Source organism: Rattus norvegicus, chromosome 4, assembly GCF_036323735.1.
Source record: "Rattus norvegicus strain BN/NHsdMcwi chromosome 4, GRCr8, whole genome shotgun sequence".
Lineage (NCBI taxonomy): Eukaryota > Metazoa > Chordata > Mammalia > Rodentia > Muridae > Rattus > Rattus norvegicus.
Window position 1 is genome coordinate 167,051,891 of NC_086022.1, and position 23,511 is coordinate 167,075,401.

At 38.8% G+C, this 23,511-nt stretch overlaps 1 protein-coding gene across 1 annotated transcript; it reads right to left on the bottom strand.

The window, feature by feature from the left end:
• Nucleotides 1–15,483: 15,483 nt before the first annotated feature.
• Nucleotides 15,484–16,392, bottom strand: Tas2r104 (taste receptor, type 2, member 104). Its single transcript, NM_001166681.1, has one exon. The coding sequence runs from the start codon at nucleotides 16,390–16,392 to the stop codon at nucleotides 15,484–15,486; it is 909 nt and encodes a 302-aa protein (NP_001160153.1).
• Nucleotides 16,393–23,511: the final 7,119 nt, after the last annotated feature.

The window sequence follows — 23,511 nt, forward strand, 5'->3', positions numbered from 1 at the left end:
ATTAAATATCAAGCATTTATAAGATTTTAAGAATGACAGACCCATAGAACATGCTTGGGAGCTGCAATTGTGTCTTTTAAAAATAATGAGGAATTAAAATCAAGCAACTAAGTGAGGAATTTGCTTTAACAAAAATTAAATCCAAACTAAAGTCTATCTTAAAACCTTTCACCCAGGTGATATAATGTCAATATAATGTCAATGTCAATAATGTCAGTGTCAATATATTCACTTCTCAACTTTGACCTTCCTTATAATCCTCTAAAAAAGCAATAGGATGAGCTCTTATTGAAAAGTTTAACAAAGTAATGTTACATCACCATTGGCCTTAAAACAAAATTTGATCCATTTTCTTCTAATGATGGGTGTCATTCCCATGGATGTGCCAGATGTGATTTAGTTTACTTTATCATACAATTATGTCTATTCTGTTATGGACAAACAGCTTGTATGGTTTTTATTGGTTCCAAGTTTGGCAAAAATCTAAGAGACTCAACTAATTTTTACTAATTCATAAAGAAAATAGACTTTTCAAGGTACCGGTCACTCTTTAAGCTGTCCCTTTCAACTTTCAAGGAAATGTGTAAATTAAAATCAGTATATGAGGTGCTCTAACATGCCCAGGATCACAGGTGAGGAGGCCACAGCAACTGCCAGGATCTGGGATGCAGGAAGCCCTGCCCAACCTGTGGCACAGGTTCCTTTCAGTCGAAACCTGTGCTCTAAGCAGACGTTGGGTACTGGCTCCCCATAAATTCCCAACACCCAGAGGAAGCTCAACTCCCAGGTGCTCTAACATGCTCAGGATCACCGTTTTAACCTGTACCCAGAGCAGAAATGGGGCACTGGCTCTGTACCCATTCGTACAACATTCAGAGGGAGCCTGACTCACAGGTGCTCTGAAACGCTCAGGATCACAGGACCACAGAATAACAGGATCACGTGATTACAGAGGAACCTCAACACCCAAGAGATTGGACACACCCAGGAAACCTGGAGCTCTGACACAAACAAGATGACATTTGAGGGCACAATATTTTTCCCAGCACCCAGCATAACTGGGACGCCCTTCCCCGCATCCCCCAGGAGCAAGAGGAACACAAACCTCCTTTTAGCCAGAGGCACTGACACCTTCCAGCTCACACCTGTGACTGGGCTCTGGCTCCTCCCCACTCCTGCAACACCCAGTTAAAGCTTCACTCCCAGAAGCTCTGATAAAACAGGATCTCATGAGCTTGGTCACACCAGGATTTCAGGATCCAAGAAGCAGTTTGACGCCCACTAGTTCTGACACACCCAAGATTCAAGATCACAAGATCCCAGCATCACAGGATCCCAGAGACAGCTGGACTCTGAGGAGTTCTGACAAAACCAGGATCACAGGAGAGAAAAGCTCCAGTCAGAATCAGGAAGGGCAGATAGCACTAGAGATAACCAAATGTCAAGAGGTAAGCAAAGTACATAAGCAACAGAAACCAAGCCTATGTGACATCACCAGAATTCAGTTTTCCCACTATAGTCAAGTCCCCCCATCACACTGGAAAAGCAATATTCGGATTTAAAATAATATCTCATGATGATGATAGAGGATTTTAGGAAGGACATTAATAACTCCCTTAAAGAAATAAAGGAGAACACAAATAAACAGATAGAAGCCTTTAAAGAGGAAACACAAAAATCCCCTAAAGAATTATAGAAAAATACAACCAAAAACAGGTAAAGGAATTGAACAAAACCATCCAGGGTCTAAAAATGGAAATAGAAACAATAAAGAAATCACAAAGGATTTCTTTGGAGATAGAAAACCTAGGAAAGAGGTCAGGAGTCATAGATGCAAGCATCACCAACAGAATACATGAGATAGAAGAGAGAATCTCAGGTGAAAAAAGATAGCATAGAAAACATTGACACAATAGTCAAAGAAAATGCAAAATGAAAAAAGATCCTAATTCAAAACACCCAGTAAATCCAGGACACAATGAGAAGACCAAACCCAAGGTTAAGAGGTGTAGAAGAGAGCAACGATTCCCAACTTAAAAGGCCAGTAAATATCTTTAACAAAATTATAGAAGAAACCTCTCCAAACCTAAAGAAAGAGATGCCCATATACATACAAGAAGCCTATAGAACTCCAAATAGACTGGACCAGAAAAAAATTCTTACTGTCACATAATAATTAAAACCCCAAATGCACCAAACAACGAATACCTATTAAAAGCAGTGAGAAAAAATGGTCAAATAACATGTAAAGCCATATAAAAATTACATCAGACTTCTCATCAGAGACTAGGAAAGCCAGAAGATCCTGGGCAGATGTTATACAGACACTAAGAGAACACAAATGCCAGTCCAGGCTACTATGTCCAACAAAACTCTCTTTTAACATAGATGGAGGAACCCCAATTTTCCATGAATAAACCAATTTACACAATATATTTTCACAAATTCAGCCTTACAAAGGATAATAAACGGAAAATTCCAACACAAGGAGGGAAACTACACCCTAGAAAAAGCAAGAAACATCACCTTCTTTCAACAAACCAAAAGGAAGTTAGCCACACAAACATAATTGCATCCATAACAACAAAAATAAAAGGAAACCACGATCACTTTCCTTAATATATCGTGGGGATTGTTGTTTATATGCAGGTGAAGGCAGGCAGAAGATAAGGGAAGGCCTGTGATTGGGCAGTGAATGATAAGGTGGGCACAGAGTTTTGGAGAGATGAGAGAGAGAGAGAGAGAGAGAGAGAGAGAGAGAGAGAGAGAGAGAGAGAGAGAGAGGAAGAAGAAGAAGAAGAAGAAGAAGAAGAAGAAGAAGAAGAAGAAGAAGAAGAAGAAGAAGAAGAAGAAGAAGAAGAAGAAGGAAGAAGAGGAAGAAGAAGAAGAAGAAGAGGAGGAGGAGGAGGAGGAGGAGGAGGAGGAGGAGGAGGAAGAAGAAAAGAATCAAGATGGAGGAGGAGAAGGATGACTCAGATTTGTGTGGCCTTAAAAGGTCACAGATAGTTATGGATATGTCATCAGGGATAGAATTTAATATGACCATTTGTCTTACCTAGGTGGACAGTTTATATTAATATTAATTGCTTCAGAGCTTGCTGTGTGAACGTTTTGTGGAAGGAGAACTTACTATATGAATCTGATTGATAAATTACAAGTTTATTGAGTTCGGATTTTAACTGATTACTGGGAATTATGACTATAAGCACAGAGAGCATATGATGGGACTCTGAAGAGTGTTCACAGCAAAGAGTCCTAGGAGGGTGGCTGTGGTTCAAGCCAGAGAGTAGCCATCAATAATGTGGGGCAAGCTATGGCTGGGAGATCCATGTAGGGCCCAAAGAGTAGCCAGCAGCAACATGGGATGGAAATTAGAAACTTTGTGAGTCTGGTTGTGATGCTTAGCTGATTAAGATGAAAATACCCCTCAGAAGTCATGTGATCTGACAGAGCCCACAGTAGCGTGGGCTGTTAGATTCTTTTTTTAATATTTACCTCTACAATCTCTTAACATCAAAGGGCTCTACTTCTCAATAAAAAGACATAGATAAAAGACTGAATATGTAAAGAGGATCAAACATTTGGTTGCATACAGGAAATGCACCTCCGTGTCAAACACAGACACTACCACAGAGTAAAAGGCTGGAAAATAATTTTCCAAGCAAATGGTCCCAAGAAACAAACTGGAGTAGTCATTCTATCGAATTAAATTGACTTGCAACCAAAAGTTATCAAAAAGATAAGGAAGGACACTTAATGCACATCAAAGAGAAAATCAACCAAGATAAACTCTCAATTCTGAACATCTATCCTCCAAACACAAGGGCGACCACATTCATAAAAGAAACTTTACTAAAGCTCAAATCACACAATGCACCTCACAGGATAACAGTGGGAGACTTCAACACCCTACTCTCATCAATGGACAGATCATGGAAACAGAAACTTAACAGAGACAAAATAAAACCAATGCAAGTTATGAACCAAATGGATTTAAGACATACCTATAGGTCATTTTATCCTAAAACCAAAGAACATACATTCTTCTCAGCACCTCATGGTACCCTCTAAAAAACTGGCTATATAATTGGTCACAAAACAGGCCTCAACAGATACAGGAAGATAGAAATAACCCCATGCATCCTAACAGATTACTGTGGACTAAGGCTATTCTTCAAGAACAATGAAAACAACAAAAAGCCCACAAACTCGTAGAAGCTTAATAACACTCTATGCAATGATAATTTGGGCACAGAAGAAATAAATAAAGAAATTAAAGGCTTTTTAGGATTTAATGAAAATGAAGGCACAACATACACAAACTTATGGGACACAATAAAAGCAGTGCTGACAGGAAAACTCATAGTTCTGAGTGCCTCCAAAAAGAAACTGGAGAGATTACACACTAGCTGCTTACCAGCACACCAGAAATTTCTAGAATAAAAGAAGCAAATACACCCCAGAAGAGTAGAAGGCAGGAAATAATTAAGCTCAGGGCCAAAAAAATTAAGTAGAAGCAAAAAGAATTATACAAATAATAATAATAAAAAAGCCCAGGAGTTGGTTCTTTGAAAAAACTCAACAAGATAGATAAACCCTTAGCAGGACTAACTAGAGGGCCCAAAGGCTGTATCCAAATTAACAAAATTATAAATGAAAAGAGAGACATAACATCAAAAAATGAGGAAATTTAAAAATTTATCAGAAACCACTACAAAAGCATATACCCAACAAAGCTGGAAAATCTGGATGAAATGGATAATTTCTAGACGGGTGCCTGATACTAAAGTTAAACCAGGATCACATAAACCATCTAAACAGTCCAATAACCTCTACAGAAATAGAAACAGTCATTAAAAGTATCCCAACCATAAAAAGCCCAGGACCAGATGGGTGCAGAATGCTATCTGACCTTTAAAGAAGACCTAATACCAATACTCTTCTTTTTTACTAAACTTTAATAACTTTAATAAAATTCATTCTGGAAAATAAACATTTGCAAGAGGGACTATAAGCACTCTACTTGGACCAGTTTTGATAGATGGAGGCTCTTAAGTCTGTTAAAGGACTTTGGGCTTCCCCAGCAGGGTCTAACCTTAACTCTTGATTTCTAGGTAAGGTTTTTGAGATACTCTCATAACCTGTTCAGGCAGGCCTCACATTTGCTTCAAGTTAAGACAGATCTCCCAAGTCTTTTGCCTCTACTCTCTTGGTAAAAAGTGCTCTGCTCTGTTAACCACTGAAACCTGGTTTTCATACGTGTACTTCAAGGCACTTGGCCAGTACTGACACACTGTCTCTAGACAAAACAAACAAGGCTGGGGATTCTGGTGGCTTGTACAGAACTCTGTAGGCAAATAAAAAATAGGTGCTGACTGACAGTCCACCTATCCCCATTGCCTTTAGTGTATATGCTCTTCCATTGCCAAACTGCTATGCTTTCTCCTTGTCTTCCAGTGATTGTAGTGAGTCCACAGGAACCTTTCCACTTGGGGATCCAGCCCATGTGCATACAGCTACCAAAGCCAGACGATATTGCTGTTGCCAAGAAGTGTGTGCTGACAGCATCCTGATGTAGCTGTTTCCTGAGAGGCTCTGACTGAGCCTGACAAATACAGAGGCACATGCTCACAGTCAAACATTTGACTGAGAATGGGGTCCCCAAAGGAGGAGTTAGAGAAATAATTGATGGAGCTTAAAAATAATACATAAAACAAATAAAAACAATACCAAGTGTGTTTTCTGCGATTGGGTTACCTTACTCAGGATGATATTTTCTAGTTCCATCCATTTCCCTATGAATTTCATGAAGTCATTGTTTTTAATAGCGGAGTAGTACTCCATTGTGTAAATGTCCCAAGTTTCTGTATTCATTACTCTGCTGAAGGATATCTGTTTTTCTTCCAGCTTCTGGCTCTTATAAATAAGGCTGCTATGAACATAGTGGGGCATATGTCCTTGTTATATATTGGAATATCTTCTGGGTATATGCCCAGGAGTGGTATAGTGGGTCCTCTGGTAGTGCTATGTCCAATTTTTGGAGGAACCTCTAGAATGATTTCCAGAGTGGTTGCACCAGCTCGCAATTCCACCAACAATGGAGGAGTGTTCCTTTTCCTCCACATCCTTCACAATAGTCACAAATAACATAAAATTCCTGGGTGTGACTCTAACAAAGCAAACGAAAGATCTCTATGTCAAGAACTTCAAGTCTTTGAGGAAAGAAATTGAAGAAGATCTCAGAAGATGGAAAGATCTCCCATGCTCATTGATTGACAGGATTAATATAGTAATATTAATATTGCCATTTTTAAAGCAATCTACAGATTCAATGCAATTCCCATTTAAATTCTAAATCATTTCTTCACAGGGTTAGGAAGAGCAATTTGCAAATTCATTTGGAATAACAAAAAACCCAGGATAGCAAAAACTATTCTCAACAATGAAAGAACTTCTGTGGAATCACCTCAAGCTGTATTACAGATCAATAGTGATAAAATCTGCATGGTATTGGTACAGAGATAGGCAGGTAGATCAATGGAGTAGAATTGGAGGCCCAGAAATGAATTCACACACCTATGGTCACCTGATCTGTGACAACAGAGATTTAACTATTCAGTGAAAAAATGACAGCATTTTCAACAGATGGTGCTGGTTCAACTGGAGGTCAGCATGTAGAAGAATGCAAACTGACCCATTCCTATTTCTTTGTATAAAGCTCCAGTCCAAGTAGATCAAAGACCTCCACATAAAACGAAATACACTAAAACTAATAGAAGAATAAGTGGGGAAAAGCCTTGAACACATGGGGACAGGGGAATATTTCCTGAACAGAACACCAATGGTGTATGCTCTAAGATCAAGAATTGACAAATGGGTTCTCATCAAATTTCAAAGCTTCTGTACGTCCAATGAAACTATCAATAGAGCAAAACAGCAGCCAACAGATTGGTAAAATATCAATCCTACATCCAATAGAGGACTAATATCTAATACATACAAAGAACTCATGAAGTTAGACTCCAGAGTATCAAATAACCTTATTAAAAGATGGGGCACAGTGCTAAGCAAAGAATTCTCAACTGAGGAATATCAAATTCTGAGAAGCACCTAGAGAAATGTTCAATATCCTTAGTCATCAAGGAAATGCAAATCAAAAGAACCCTGTAATTCCACCTCCCACCAGTCAGAATGGGTAAGACCAAAAACTCAAGTGACAGTAGATGATGGTTAGGATGTGAAAAAAAAGGAACACTTCTCCAATGTTGGTGGAATTGCAATCTGGTATAACTGCTCTGGAAATCAGTCTGAGGGTTTCTCAGAAAATTAGATATTGTATTACCTGAGGACCAACACACGTATGTATGCACTCCTGGGCATAACCTCAAAAGATACTCCAACATATCACAAGAATGCTTCTCTATGTATATAGCACCCTTGTTTATAATAGCCATAAGTTGGAATGAACCCAGATGTCCTTTAATGGAGCAATGGATAATGAACATGCGGTACATATACACAATGGAGTACTACTCAGCTATTAAATACCATGACTTCTTGAAATTCTTAGGTAAATGGATGGAACTAGAAAATATTATCTTGTGTGAGGTCACCCCATTATAAAAATCACATATGGTGTGCAATCACTGATAAGTATATATTTTCTCAAAAGCTTGGAATACCCAAGATACAATTTACAGGCCACATGAAGCTCAAGAGGAAGAAAGGCCAAAGTGTGGACACTTTAGTCCCTCTTAGAATGGGGAACAAAACTACTCATAGGAGGAAATTTGTAGAAAAATTGTGGAGCAGAGATTGAAGGAAAGGCCATGCAGAGACTGCTCCACATCTGGATCCATCCAATATGCAGCCACCAGAGACACTATTGTGGATGTCAAGAAGTACATGCTGACAGGAGACTGATATAGCAGCTCTGCCAGAGCCTAACAAATACAGAGTCTAATGCTCACATCCAACCATTTGACTGAGAATGGGGTTCCCAGTGGACGAGTAAGAGAAAAAAACGAGGGAGTTGAAGAGGTTTACAATCCTATAAGAAGGACAACAATATCAACCTATCAATCAGCCAAACTCCCCCCTCTCCCAGAGCTCCTAAGGATGAAACCACCATCCCAAGAGTACACAGTGATGGAACTGTGGCACTAGCTGCATATGTAGCAGTGCATGACCTTGAAGTGAATCAACGGGAGGAGAGTTCCGTGTTTGTGTCATGGCTTAATGCTGCAATGCAGGGGAACATCAGAGTGGGGAGTTGTGATGGAGTGACTGTGTGAGTGGGGGCAGCACCCTCATAGAAGCATGGGGTGATAGAGAATTTAAGGATGGGAAACTGGGAAAAGGGATAACATCTGAAATGCTATCCAATAAATGAAAACAAAAACAAAGAAAACACCACGTTGAGTTTGGCAACCCAATCACAAAAGAACACACATAGTATGTACTCACTGATAAGTGGATATTAGCCCCAAAGTTTGGAATATCCAAGAAACAACTCACAGACCACATGAAACTCAAGAAGAAGAAAGACCAAATTGTGGATGCTTCATTCCTTCTTGGTATGGGAAAAACAATACACAAGGGAGGAAATACAGACAGAATGTGTGTAGCAGAGATGGAAAGAAAGGCAATCCAGAGACTGTCTCACTGGGGCACCCATCCCATATGCAGCCATCAAACCCAGACTCTATTGTGGATGCCAAGAAGGGCACACTGACAGGAGCCTGATATAGCTTTCTTCTGAGAGGTTCTGCCAGAGACTGAAAAACACAGAGGTGGATGCTGTCAGTCAATCATTGGACTGAGAACGGGGTCCCCAGTGAAGGTGTTAGGGAAAGAACTGAAGGAGCTGAATGGGTTTGCAACCCCATAGGAAGAAAAACAATATTAACATTCCAGACCCTCCAGAGTGTCCAGTACCAACCAAAGTGTACACATGGAGCAACCCATGGCCCTAGCCATATATGTAGCAGATGGTGGTCTTGTTGAGCATCAATGTGCAGAGAGGCCCTTTATCCTGTGAACACTTGATTTCCAAGTGCAGGGGAATGCCAGTATGGGACTGGATGGTTGGATGGGGAAACACCCTCATAGAAGAAGGGGGAGGGAGATTGGGTACGGAGTTTCAGGAAGGGAAAACAGGGAAGAGGGATAACATTTGAAATGTAAATACAAAAATATTGAATAAAAGAAAATAAAAAAGTCATTACATGAGAGGGTCTTTCAATGTTGTAGGAATAGGAAACTATGAACACTTTGGAGGATTTAGCCACAATATGTTTACATAGTGACATTATATATATATATGTTTATTTTTTATAAAAAAATTTGTAAAATCTTGCAATATTTTTCCATGATGCTTGGAAAAAGTAAAAACTTACAAACTAAAATAGTATCTGTATCTGGATAGTGAATGTCTCTTGAAGAAAAAAATAAAATTAAACTCATAAAATATGCACAGAAATCTGAAATTATCAACTTGTGAAATTAACAATTGGCTAAAAGATACATAAAATATTTTAATTTAAAAATGGTAGCCTTTGTCTACTCAAAGGATAAGCAGGCTGAGAAAGAAATTAGGGAAATATCACTCTTCACAATAGCCAAAAATAATATGAAATATCTTGGTGTGACTCTAACCAAGCAAGTGTATGATCTCTATGACAAGAACTTCAAGTCTCTGAAGAAAGAAATTGAAGAAGCTCTCAGAAGATGGAAAGACCTCCCGTGCTCATGGATTGGAAGGATTGATATAGTAAAGATAGCCATTTTGCCAAAAGGAATCTACAGATTCAATGCAATTACCATCAAAATTCCAACTCAATTCTTCACAACCTTAGAAAGAGTAATTTGCAAATTCATTTAGAATAACAAATCTGAGGATAGTGAAAACCATTCTCAACAACAAAGGAACTTTTGGGGTAATCACCATCCCTGATCTCAAGCTGTATTACAGTGCAATAGTGATAAAAACTGTTTGGTATTGGTACAGAGACAGGCAGTTAGATCAGTGGAATAGAATTGAAGACCCAAAAATGAACCCATACACCTATGGTCACTTGATCTTTGACAAAGGAGCTGAACCTACCAAATGGAAAAAAGATATCATTTTCAACAAATGGTGCTGGTTCAACTGGAGGTCAGTATGTAGAACAATGCAGATTGACCCATTCTTATCTCCTTGTACAAAGCCCAAGTCTAAGTGGATCAAAGACTTCCACATAAAACGAGATACACTGAAAATAATAGAAGACAGGAACACATATGACACAGGGGAAAGTTTTCTGAATAGAACACCAATAGCTTAATCTCTAAGATAAACAACAGGCAAATGGGACCTCATAAAATTTTAAATCTTTTAGACAAGATGGATGAAGCAAAGAAGTGCAGACCGACAGGAGCCGGATGTAGATCACTCCTGAGAGACACAGCCAGAATACAGCAAATACAGAGGCGAATGCCAGCAGCAAACCACTGAACTGAGAATAGAACCCCTGTTGAAGGAATCAGAGAAAGAACTGGAAGAGCTTGAAGGGGCTCGAGACCCCATATGTACAACAATGCCAAGCAACCAGAGCTTCCAGGGACTAAGCCACTACCTAAAGACTATACATGGACTGACCCTGGACTCTGACCTCATAGGTAGCAATGAATATCCTAGTAAGAGCACCAGTGGAAGGGGAAGCCCTTGGTCCTGCTAAGACTGAACCCCCAGTGAACTAGACTGTTGGGGGGAGGGTGGCAATGGGGGGAGGGTTGGGAGGGGAACACCCATAAGGAAGGGGAGAGGGGAGGGGGATGTTTGCCCGGAAACCAAAGAATTATTATTAAGTATTAAATAAATTTTAAAAAAATTTTAAATCTTCTGTAAGGCAAAGGGCACTTTCATTAGGACAAAATGACAACCAACAGATTGGGAAAAGATCTTTGCCAATCCTACAGGTGATAGAAGTCTAATATCTAATATATACAAAGAACTCAAGAAGTTAGGTTCCAGAGAATCAAATAATGCTATTAAAAGTGGGCTATGCAGTTAAGCAAAGAATTATCAACTGAGAAATACCAAGTAGCTGAGAAGCACCGAAAGAAATGTTCAACATTTTTAGTCATCAAAAAAATGCAAATCAAAATAACCCTGAGATGCCTCTTCATAAAAGTCAGAATGGCTAAGATCAAAAACTCAGGTGACAACAGATGCTGGTGAGAATGTGGAGAAAGAGGAACACTCCTCCATTATTGGTGGGATGGCAAGCTGATACAACCAATCTGGAAATCAGTCTGAGGGTTCATCAGAAAACTGGACATAGTACTACCTGAGGACCCAGCTATACTAGTCCTGGGCATATACCCAAAAGATGTTCCAACATATAATAAGGACACATTTCCACTATGTTCATAGCGGCCTTATTTATTTATTTATTTATTTATTTATTTATTTATTTATTTATTTATTTATTTGTATTTTTTTATTAACTTGACTATTTCTTATTTACATTTCGATTGTTATTCCCTTTCCCGGTTTCCCGGCCAACATCCCACTAACCCCTCCCCCTTCCCTTCTATATGGGTGTTCCCCTCCCCATCCTCCCCCCATTACTGCCCTCCCCACAACATTCACGTTCACTGGGGTTTCAGTCTTAGCAGGACCAAGGGCTTCCCCTTCCACTGGTGCTCTTACTAGGCTATTCATTGCTACCTATGAGGTTGGAGCCCAGGGTCAGTCCATGTATAGTCTTTGGGTAGTGGCTTAGTCCTTGAAGCTCTTGTTGGTTGGCATTGTTGTTCATATGATGTCTCAAGCCCCTTCAAGCTTTTCTAGTCCTTTCTCTGATTCCTTCAACGGGGGTCCCATTCTCAGTTCAGTGGTTTGCTGCTGGCATTCGCCTATGTATTTGCTGTATTCTGGCTGTGTCTCTCAGGAGAGATCTACATCTGGTTCCTGTCAGCCTGCACTTCTTTGCTTCATCCATCTTGTATAATTGGGTGGCTGTATATGTATGGGCCACATGTGGGGCAGGCTCTGAATGGGTGTTCCTTCAGTCTCTGTTTTAATCTTTGCCTCTCCCTTCCCTGCCAAGGGTATTCTTTTTCCTCATTTAAAGAAGGAGTGAAGCATTCACATTTTGATCATCCGTCTTGAGTTTCGTTTGTTCTAGGGATCTAGGGTAATTCAAGCATTTGGGTTAATAGCCACTTATCAATGAGTGCATACCATGTATGTCTTTCTGTGATTGGGTTAGCTCACTCAGGATGATATTTTCCAGTTCCAACCATTTGCCTACGAATTTCATAAACTCGTTGTTTTTGATAGCTGAGTAATATTCCATTGTGTAGATGTACCACATTTTCTGTATCCATTCCTCTGTTGAAGGGCATCTGGGTTCTTTCCAGCTTCTGAAAAGAACCCAGATGCCCTTCAACAGAGGAATGGATGCTGCAAATATGGTACATTTATACAATGGAGGACCACTAAGCTATTAAAAACAATGAGTACATGAAATTCTTAGGCAAATGGATGGAACTAAACAATAATCATCGCAAGTGAGATAACACACGAACAAAAGAACACACATGGTATGCACTCACTGATAAGTGAATATTAGCACAAAACTCTCGGTATATCCCAGAAACAATTCATAGACGATATGAAACTCAAGAAGAAGGAAGACCAAAATCTGGATGGTTTATTCCTTCTAGGAAGGGAGAACAAAATATGTATGGGAGAAAATACATGGGCAAAGAGTGGAGCAGGTACTGAAGTAAAGGTCCTCCAGAGACTGTCCCACCCTGCGATCCGTGCCATAGGTAGCCATGAAGCCCCATCAGTGTTGTTGATACCAATAAGTGCTTGCTTACAGGAGCCTGATATGGATGTCTCCTGAGAGGCTCTAACAAAGCCATACTGGTACAGATGAGGATCGTTGCAGGTAACCATTGGACTGCGTATGGGGAGCCCAGTGGAGGAGTTAGAGAAAAGACTGAAAGACCTGGATGATTTGCAGCCCCATAGGTAGAACAACAATATCAACCAATCAGACCTCACCAGACCTCCCTGGGCTAATCCACCAACTAATGAGTACACATGGAGTAACCCTGGCCTCCAGCCAAATAAGTAGCAGAGTATGTCATTGTCCAGCATTAATAGAAGGAAAAGCCCTTGGTCCTGTGCAGTCTGGTTTCCCCAGTGTAGGGGAATGTCAGGGCCTTGAGGTGGGAGTGTGTGGGTGGGAATTTGTGAGTGGGAGTGTATGGGTGGGAGTGGGAGTATTCTCATTAAACAAGGGGAGTAGGGAGGTGGTATGGGAGAGGGGGAAAGGGCATAACATTTGAAATGTAAATACATAAAATTTCCAAGGAAAATAAAATTAAAAAATATCTGAGTTTATAAAATGCATTACCATGCCTCCCAAATATTGGACTTTCTTTACCTCTCCCCCTTGCTTTTTCTATCCTTTCTTATGTCTTCTTTTGGTTTTAATCTATAATAGCTTATCTCCAGACTCCTTTACACTCAGATCACCCAGTCCAGCAATTGTGCACTAATAAATTATTGTTTAGTCTTTATTTTTCACTATATTATCATTGTACTGATATTTGGTTTTGTTCTGTGTTTTCAACATCTAGCAATGTTATTTTTCAAAAATATTGGGTGCAATAATATTAATCATGTTTCATAATGTTTGTTTTATGTTTATTTGATGCAATTAAATCTCAAGCCAAGATAAATACAGAGAACACAATACAGATATATATTTCATGATCTATCTTCACAGGGACTTACTATACACACTCAAATGTAATCATTATACAGGAGTATATTTGCAACTTGGGAAATCAGTAAGTTTTAATGTAAAGTTTTCTACTTTTTGGTAGAAAGAGTTTTGCTGCTGAGTGCCATTACAGATGATCTTATCTGATGAATTTCATTGAAACTAGTTAGGGCATTATATTTCTTTTGTAATTTTTATTAATTTCCTAATATAACATATTTTGGTCACATTTTTCCACCCCGACTCCTCCAAGAACCTCTTAATCTCTCTACTCAGCTGACCAAGTCATTTCTGTCTCTCTCTCCAAAACAGATATTTAAAATTTTTTTGTTTCACTTTATCTCTCTATATATTATAAAACAAGATAATTAAAATATAAAATATTGCTGGAGAAACTTAAACAGCAATTTAATTCATCCTTTATATGTATAGGAATGTAAGTGACTGACCATTAGCATACAACCAATGCACTCTTATAAATTGTCAACATAATACATTCACCTAGATTAGTGTATCTACATCATCTAGGTCATCTTCTTAATGCTGCGACCCTTTACTATATTCCCTCATGTGCTAACCCCAACCATAAAATTATTTTATTACTAGTTCCTAACTGTAATTTTGTTATTGTTACAGATTGCAATGTAAATATCTGATATGTGACTCCTGTGAAAGGACTGTTCAGCCACCCAAGGAGTCGAGATTCCCAATTTGAGAACCACTGATTTAGAAAATTAGGTTGGACAGAAAAAATTCTCTCTAAAAACAGCAATAGACATATATGTCTGTGAATATTTCTATACACATGAGTGTATGTGTGTGTGTGCATGCATCTGTGTATGTGTGTGTGCATATACGTGCATGTGTACGTGTGTGTGTGCATGTGCGTTTGTGTGCGTGTGCGTTTGTGTGCGTGTATGTGTGTGTGCGTGTGCATGTGTGCGTGTGCGTGCGTGCGTGCGTGCGTGCGTGCGTGCGTGCGTGCGTGCGTGTGTGTGTGTGTGTGTGTGTGTGTGTTGAAACCCTAAGCCAAAATACTAAACTGTGTATATTTGCTCCTGGTTTATTCTTTTTCTCTGTGCAGAAGCAGAGTGAGACTGTGGCCTTTGGATCTATTCCAGCACAACCTTTCCTCAGATATCTTTACTCCACAACTTGGCTTTATCTGAAATCACTGGGTTTGATACACAGAATGACCAGTTTATTCAGTCCTCTAGTCTCTTTTCCCCAAAACCAGCCTGTTTCCTCAGCTATTTCCCACAAATCACCTACTCTAATGATTGTTGCCACCTCTCAAGCATCTACTGTAACTAAGTGGGAGAGGAAAATTAACTATGTAACAAATAAAGCTGTAGACACAGGGTGCATCTCTCTGGCTTCTCAGTCCCATGTCATAAATGTTAAGATTCATCATACATATCTGACTCCTGCTTACTGCCCCTATGGTTTTTTTTTTTTTTTTTGGTGAATGGTGTTAATGCTTTAGGAACTCAATTGTATAATGCCAGGGAGTCTTATTTCCAATGTTTGCTCTCACTATAAAAGTCTTACACTGGATTAGCTGCAATCACATCAGTTGACAAAGGTTTCAAATATGTTTAACGATTCAATTAAAAGACAGCGTGAGAGCATAGTGGAGATAGAGAAAGCTTCAGGGATTCCCTTTTTGAATGGTTCCAGAGCATCCATTTTTCTGTTAAGTCTCACAGCATTTTAATCTCTGCAGTGCCCTCATGGAGGCTTGCTTCAGCTCCCTGCTTGTTAGAATTAGGATAAAGGAATGGCAACAGGGATACGTGGATGACAAAGTGAAGCCAAAAATAAAGAGAAGTATATTTTCTGTGAGAAACAAGCATAATGTTTCTATGAGAACACCCATAAAATATAAGATAAAGAGGATGATAAATGAAATTAAAACTTTCATGGCTTTCACGTGAACTTCTGTGTTGAGATCTCTGAATTTTGATCCAGTGGATTGCATCCTCCTTCTGTGTCTCCAAAGGGAAATGGTTAACAGGAAACAAGTAAATACGGCCACCATAAAGAGGGAAATGGGCCCCATATTGGCAAAAACATAGTTTATAAGTAACTCTCTCTTCTCCAGTTGGATCAGCCAAGATGTGTTGTTATGATGCACTTTAATATTTTTAATCACTGTCACAGCTAGTGGAAAGGAAGCTAGCCATGTTATAATTAAGTATCCAATTAGAAAGACAAAAACTTTATCAGCTCTTCTCTTCAACCAGAGAAATATGTAGTGGGAAAAGTTTGCTATCTTCAGGAAATAAAAGATGCTGAGGCTTGTGGCAAACCAGACACTCAGGTGGTTAATAATTACCCATATGTAACTAATGCATTCATGTAGATTGCTAGGCATAAGCGTAGTCAGAAAGAAAACCTTTGTATATGCATCTAAAGTTATTATCCATATGGTAAAAACCCTGGAAATTGCCAAGCCAGTGAGAATAAAGTTAATCTTGGAGAGTTTCTTATTCCTGACCCAGTTTGTACAGTTTACAAGTACAATAAATATATTCCCTAAAATACCCAGCATAGCTTCACTAGTGGCAACAGAAAGGAGGATGCTTTCCAGCATACTTAGCATCCCTGCCAATTTCTAAGGTAGCTTTGGCTAGACCTGGTGTGGGTTACCTGCTGCAGAATTGTTGGAAGTTGTGGCTACTTGAGGTAGATATTTATCTTCTCCCTTTAAATATTGACTCCAGAGGACATCAAGAATGTGTGGTGTTGAAATGAGAAATATTGTCATAATGTTCACTCCTGTGGCTTCTGTAAGATCCAGCTACTCTACAGAATGTGTGTGGGCTGAATGTCTTCTTGCAATTTGTTAATATGCAAATTGAAGTTTCTGTTTCATGGATTTTACTTGTCCCTCTGAGACTCTTTGCATATAATAAGCTGAATTATGTAGTAAAAACATCATATATATATAATATAAAATACAAAAATCACCATTGTTTTTCATTTTTTAAGTATGGAAATGAGAAAGGAAATAGCTTTCTGTGATGTTAGGGAGAGTCTATTGTAATTAGGAGATAGTACCTTAATGCATGAAAGAGAAAGAACAGCTGATCAGTAGGCTGCTAAATGAGTAGAAGATTTTGAGCAAGAGACTGAAAAAACTGACCACTTTCTTGACTGGAGAAGCAATACATAATCACCTCTCCGACTTGACTGAGGATGCTTATAAATGAAATTTGGAATGCTCACAGATTTGACTCTCAAAGAATGTCCTCAAAGGATGATACATCTAATAAAGATGGCATTAGTCTCCACCCAGTTCCTTCCTTAAGTTTCATACGTGGCAACTGGGCAGGACAGCAAAGTTGTATCCTTCTTTTGGGCCAACCTCTTACCATCAATCATTTTCCTAACAAATTTGCTTTGTTCTTCTCAATCCTTTACTATCTTTTCTATTCTTGGTGTGAGCCAGCAAACCCAGAAGTCAATGGCCCAGGACTGGTTTGGTAGAGTTTGACCATTCAGTAATCCTTGTTCCCTGATTTAAGCTCATGAGGGCAAAGGGAGCCTCTATCACACTCAAAGAGCACATATGAGTTCCAGGAATTACATAGATTTGAAGGGGATTGGCGCAGACCTAGAAAGGATCCTTTCTAAATGTCTTTCAACCATGTCCCTCCCCTCTGGATATTTTGGTAGCAAATATGCAAAACTGCCCATTTTAATATTCTTTATCAATGTAAACTATGAAAACTTCTTTACCCATTTGCTAAAGACACATGCTGTAAGTACTATTCCATGTACAATTCTCCTTGAAGCTAAAATCATCTCAGACAATGGGACATGGCCCTCTTCAGTTGCACTGGTCCAGACATCACCATGGACCTCAGTGGCAGTGTAGGCTACCCAGATCAACATGGTCCTTGGAAGCAGCATGTCCCACAACATCAGCATGGTTTCAGGCTGCAGCACAGATCACAGATATCTGTATTGCCTTTGATGATAGACAGGCCATGGGCCTCAACACAACCTGGCCAAAATAACACCATGGACCCAAACATGGCCAAGGGGCACTGACATAACCCTGGCCTCAGGTGGCACTCATGCTGGCCAGTATGGTCCCCAGGGGCAGCATGGCCCATGGACAACAACATGGACTTAGGTTTCAGCACAACACCATGGATATACACATGTAGTCAGGTGTCAACATGACCCTTCAACATCAACCCAAACCTTGGCCACATCAGGGTCATTGACCCACACATAGCACTCAGTGACATCATGGATCACAGTGTTTCTTCAAGGAAGTTCAATCTAAAAAGCTGACTGTTCCTCATCTCAGCAAACTGCACATTTAAAAAGTGTATTTTAGCCCTATTTTACTGTAAATGCAAGAGCAGTAAGTAATAACTATGCCACATTCTGAATATTTTGCTATCTTTAAATTTAGTCTTTCAAATTAGAATGTCAGTCATATCACTGAATTAACCCTCAGTAAAATGTTTGAAGGACATAGTTAGAAAACAGCTAGAACTTTGGCCTGAGCAATGGATTCAACTGTAATAATATCTAAAACATGTAATTTGTAATTATCTTATTATTACATGGGAGTGTGTGTATGTGCACATTGTGTAGTATGTGTGTTCAGAGGTCAAAGGACTACTTGCATGAGTTGGTTGTATCCTTCCACCCTGTGGGTCCTTGGGATTGAACTCATGTTGCCAGGTTTGGAGGCAAGTGTCCATATCCTCGAAGTTATTATGTGCACTCCTAATATATTCCAATATAAGTGAAATAGTACTTATGTGAGAATTTTTTGTAATTAATTTAAACTTATATTTTTATTCATTTTCCTCTAGTATAAATATTATTGCTATTCTAGAAAGACTTATTAAAATTAATTCTCTGTCATACTCTTGAATACTGACAAAGGTACATATTTTTAAAATACCTATTTCTACAATGTACTAGGTTAAATTTTTATGCTTATTATTGTCAGATAGCCTTAATAAGAATTTAAAAGACAAGTAACAGTTTTTTGCAGATTTTATTTGAAATACAAAATAATCTTGAGCAAATGTTAAGACCAATTTCTTGGACAAATTGCTACAAAATAAAATTAGATTAATTTAGAAAAAGCTAATGTTCACAGAGCTTAGGAAGTGAAAATATTGTGTTTAATTTTAAAATAATTTGCTTTAATCATTCATAGCTCCAGGGACTAAACAACCAATCAAAGAGTATACATCTAGGGACACATGGCTCCAGCCACATATGTAGCAGAGGATGACATTGTCTAGCATCAATAGAAGGAGAGGCCCTTGGTCCAGAGAAAGCTTGATTCTGTAGTGTAGGAGAATGCCAGTATGGTGTGGTGGGAGTGGGTAAGTGGGAGGGGAAATGCCATCATAGAAACATGGTGAGGAGGATGTGATGGGGGTTTCCAGAGGGGAAACTGGGAAAGGAGCCAATATTTCAAATGCAAACACATATAATATCCAATAAAGAAGTTGGAAAGAAGGAAAAAATACATTGCTGTGATTAAGGCAGTTTATAAGTGACCCAGAATGTCCATATTGACTTAGAAAGAATCAGTGTCTTCACAAGATTGTAAATATATTTAGTGTGTAGTATGTAGTTTTGGCTAACTCCATTTAAGCTCTGGGATGACTACACTCCAAGCCTGTAATATCTTTTGGGTATATGCCCAGGACTGGTATAGCTAGATGCTCAGGTAGTGCTATGTCCAATTTTCTGAAGAACCTCTAGACTGATTTCCAGATTGGTTATAACAGCTTGTAATCCCACCCACAAGGGAGGAGTGTTCCTCTTTCTCCACATCCTCACCAGTGTCTATTGTCACCTTAGTTTTTATTTTAGCCAATGTGATTGGTGTGAGGTGGAATCTCAGGTTTGTTTTGATTTTCATTTCCCTGATGACTAAGGATGTTGTACATTTCTTTAGGTACTTCTAAGCCATTCAATATTCCTCAGATGAGAATTCTTTGTTTAGCTCTGTACCCCATTTTTAATAGGGTTATTTGATTTTCTGGAATCTAACTTCTTGAGTTCTTTCTATATATTGGGTATTAGCCCTATATAAGATGTATGACTGGTAAAGATCTTTTCCCAATCTGTTGGTTTCCATTTTGTCCTAATGATAGTGTCTTTTGCCTTACAGAGGTTTTGCAATTTTATGATGTCCCATTTGTTTAAATGTATCTGGTTTTAGATGAAGGTCCTTGATCCACTTGGACTTACAGAATGATTAGCATGAATCAATTTGTGTTCTTCTACATACTGATCTCCAGTTGAATGAGCACCATTTGTTGAAAATGCTATCTTTATTCCACTACATGGTTTTAGCTCCTTTGTCAAAGATCAAATGTTCATAGGTGTATGGGTCCATTTCTGGATCTTTAATTCTATTCCACTTATCAATGTGACTGTCTCTGTACCAAGACCATGCCTCTATTATCACTATTGCTCTGTAATACAGCTTGAGGTCAGGGATGGTGGTTTCCCCAGTTCTTTTATTGTTGAGGATAATTTTTGCTATCCTGGGTTTTTTGTTATTCCAAATGAATTTACAAATTTCTCTTTTTAAGAATATGAAGAATTGACTTGGAATTTTGCTGGCTACTGCATTGAATCTGTAGATTGCTTTTGGGACGATGGCCATTTTTACAATATTAATCCTGTCAATCCATGAAAATGGGAAATCTTTCCATCTTCTGAGGTCTCCTTCAATTTCTTTCTTCAGAGCCTTAAAGTTCTTTTCATATGGATCTTTCACTTGCTGGATTAGAGTCACACAAGCATTTTATGTTATTTGTGACTATTGTGAAGGGTGTCATGCTAATTTCTTTCTCAGACTGTTTATCTTTGTGTGGAGGAAGGCTACTGATTTGATTGAGTTAATTTTATATTCAGCCACTTTGCTGAAGTTGTTTATCAGGTTTAATAGTTCTCTGGTGGAACTTTTGGGGTCACTATCAAATCATCTGCAAATAGAGATATTTTGACTTCTCTTACTGGTTGTATCCCTTCGACCTCCTTTTGTTGTCCAATTCCTCTAGCTAGGACTTCAAGTACTATATTGAATAAGTAGGGAGAAAGCAAGCAGCCATATCTAGTTCCTGATTTTAGTGGGATTGATTCATGTTTCTCTTCATTTAGTTCAATGTTGGCTACTGCTTTGCTGGATATTCCTTTTACTATGTGTAGGTATGGACCTTGAATTCTTGATCTTTTCAAGACTTTTAACATGAAGGGGTGTTGAATTTTGTCAAATATTTTCTCAACATTTTATGAGATGATCATGCAGGTTTTTTTTAGGTTGGTTTATATAGTTGATTACATTGATGGATTTTCATATATTGGACCATCCCTGCATCCGTGGGAAGATGCCTACTTGATCATGATGAATGATCATTTTAATGTGTTCTTGGATTCTGTTTTTGAGAATTTTATTGAGTATTTTGTGTCAATTTCATAAGGGAAATTGGTCTAAAGTTCTCTTTCTTTGTGGGGTCTTTGTGTGGTTTAGCTGTATGTGTAATTGTGGCTTCATATAAGGAATTGGGTAGTGTTCCTTCTATTTATATTTTGTGGATTAGTGTGGACATTATTGGTATTAGGTCTTCTATGAAGGTCTCATAGAATTTTCCACTAAACCTATTTGGTCCTGGGCTTTTTTTCCTTTTGGTTGGGAGATGTTTAAGAACTGTTTCTATTTCTTTAGGAGTTATTGCACTGTTTAGATGGTTTTTCTGATCTTGATTTAATTTTCAAATCTGGTGTCTGTCTAGAAAATTGTCCCTTTCCTCCAGATTTCCCAGTTTTGATGAATATGGGCTTTTGTACTAGGATCTGATGACTTATTAAAAAGTTCCTCAGATTCTGCTGTTATGTCTCCCTTTTTATTTCTGGTTTTGTTAGTTTAGATACTCTTACTGTGCCTTCTGTTTCATCTGGCTAGTTGTTTATCTACCTTGTTGATTTTCTCAAAGAATCAGCTCCTGGTTTTGTTGATTCTTTATATAGTCCTTTTTGTTTTTACTTGGTTGATTTCTTCCCTCAGTTTGATTATTTCCTGCCATCTCTTTCTCTTGGGTGTATTTACTTCTTTTTGTTCTAGAGCTTTTAGGTGTGCTGTCAAGCTGCTACTATATGCTCCCTCCAGTTGCTTTTTGGATCCACTCAGAGCTATGAGTCTTCCTCTTAGTATTGCTTTTGTTGTGTTACTTAAATTTGAGTATGTTGTGCTTTCATTGTCATTAAATTCCAAAAAGTCTTTAATTTCTTTTTTTATATCTTCCTTGACCAAATTATCATTGAGCATACAGTTGTTCAATTTCCATGTTTATGTGTGCTTTCTGTTGTTTTTGTTGTTATTGAAGACCAGTCTTAATCCATGGTGATCTGATAGAATTCATGGGATTATTTCAACCTTCTTGTATCTGTTGAGGCCTGTTTTGTGACTGATTATATGGTCAAATTTGGAGAAGGTACCATGAGGTTCTGAGAAGGCATATTCTTTTATTTTAGGATTAAATGTTCTATATATATATATATATATATATATATATTTGTTAAATCCATTTGGTTCATAATTTCTGTTAGTTTCTCTTTGTCTCTGTTTAGTTTCTGTTTCCTGGATCTGTTCATTGATGAGATTCTCTCTTCTATATCTTGTATTCTGTTGATGATATGTGTGATCTCTTTCCTAGGTTTTCTATCTCCAGGGTTGTTGCCCTTTGTGATTTCTCTAATGTTTCTATTTCCATTTTTAAATCCTGGATGGTTTTGTTCAATTTCTTCACCTGTTTGTTTGTGTTTTTCTGTCATTCTTTAAGCGATTTCTGTGTTTCCTCTTTATGGATTTCTTATTTACCTGTGTTATCCTGTATTTCTTTAAGGTACTTATTTATGTCCTTCTTGAAGTCCTCTATCATCATTATGAGATATGATTTTAATTCCAATGCTTGCTTTTCCAGTATGTTGGGATATCTAGTATTTGCTTTGATGGGAGAGCTGGACTCTGATGATGCCAAGTAGTCTTGCTTTCTGTTACCTAGGTTCCTGTGCTTGCTTCTCACTATCTGCTTGTCTCTGGTGTTAGCTGATCTTGCTGTCTCTGACAGTGGCTTGACCCTCCTGTAAGCCTGTGTGCCAGCATTCCTGGAGACTGACTTTCTCCCAGCAGAATTTGCACACAGAGAGCTGTGTCATAGGGTTAGTTCTGGGTGCATGTAAAAATCAGAAGCGTCCTGTCCCAGACTTCTCCTGGGTGCCTGTGTCCTGAGAGCTCTAGGCAGGTCCCTCAGAGCACAAATGTTGGTCTTACGTCTGGCCTCAGTTAGAGCACCTGGAGACTGGCTTTCAGCTCTTTGAGCAGGCAAAGACCAGAATGATACTGTCCCTGACTGCTCCTAGTTTCTTGTGTCCAGAGTGTTCTAGGCAGTTTCCTCTGGCCAGGAATGTGAGCAAAATTGGAAGTATTCCCTGAGCAGTCAGTTTTGTCCACACTTCTGAGAGTCCAGCTCTCTCCTCTATGGGATATGTGTACAGAGAGCTGTCAACCCTGTCAGCTCCTGGCTCTGGCAGAAACTGGAAGGGTCCTGTCCCAGACTGCTCCTTAGTTCCTGTTTCCAGAGGGCTCTAGGTGGGTTCCTCTTGGGACAGGAATATGAGTAGAAGTGGTGGTCTCCCATGAGCATTCAGGATTGTCTGCACTTCT

Excerpts from the sequence above, each read along its gene's own strand:
- Tas2r104 (NM_001166681.1), bottom strand. The coding sequence starts at position 16,392 with ATGCTAAGTATGCTGGAAAGCATCCTCCTTTCTGTTGCCACTAGTGAA.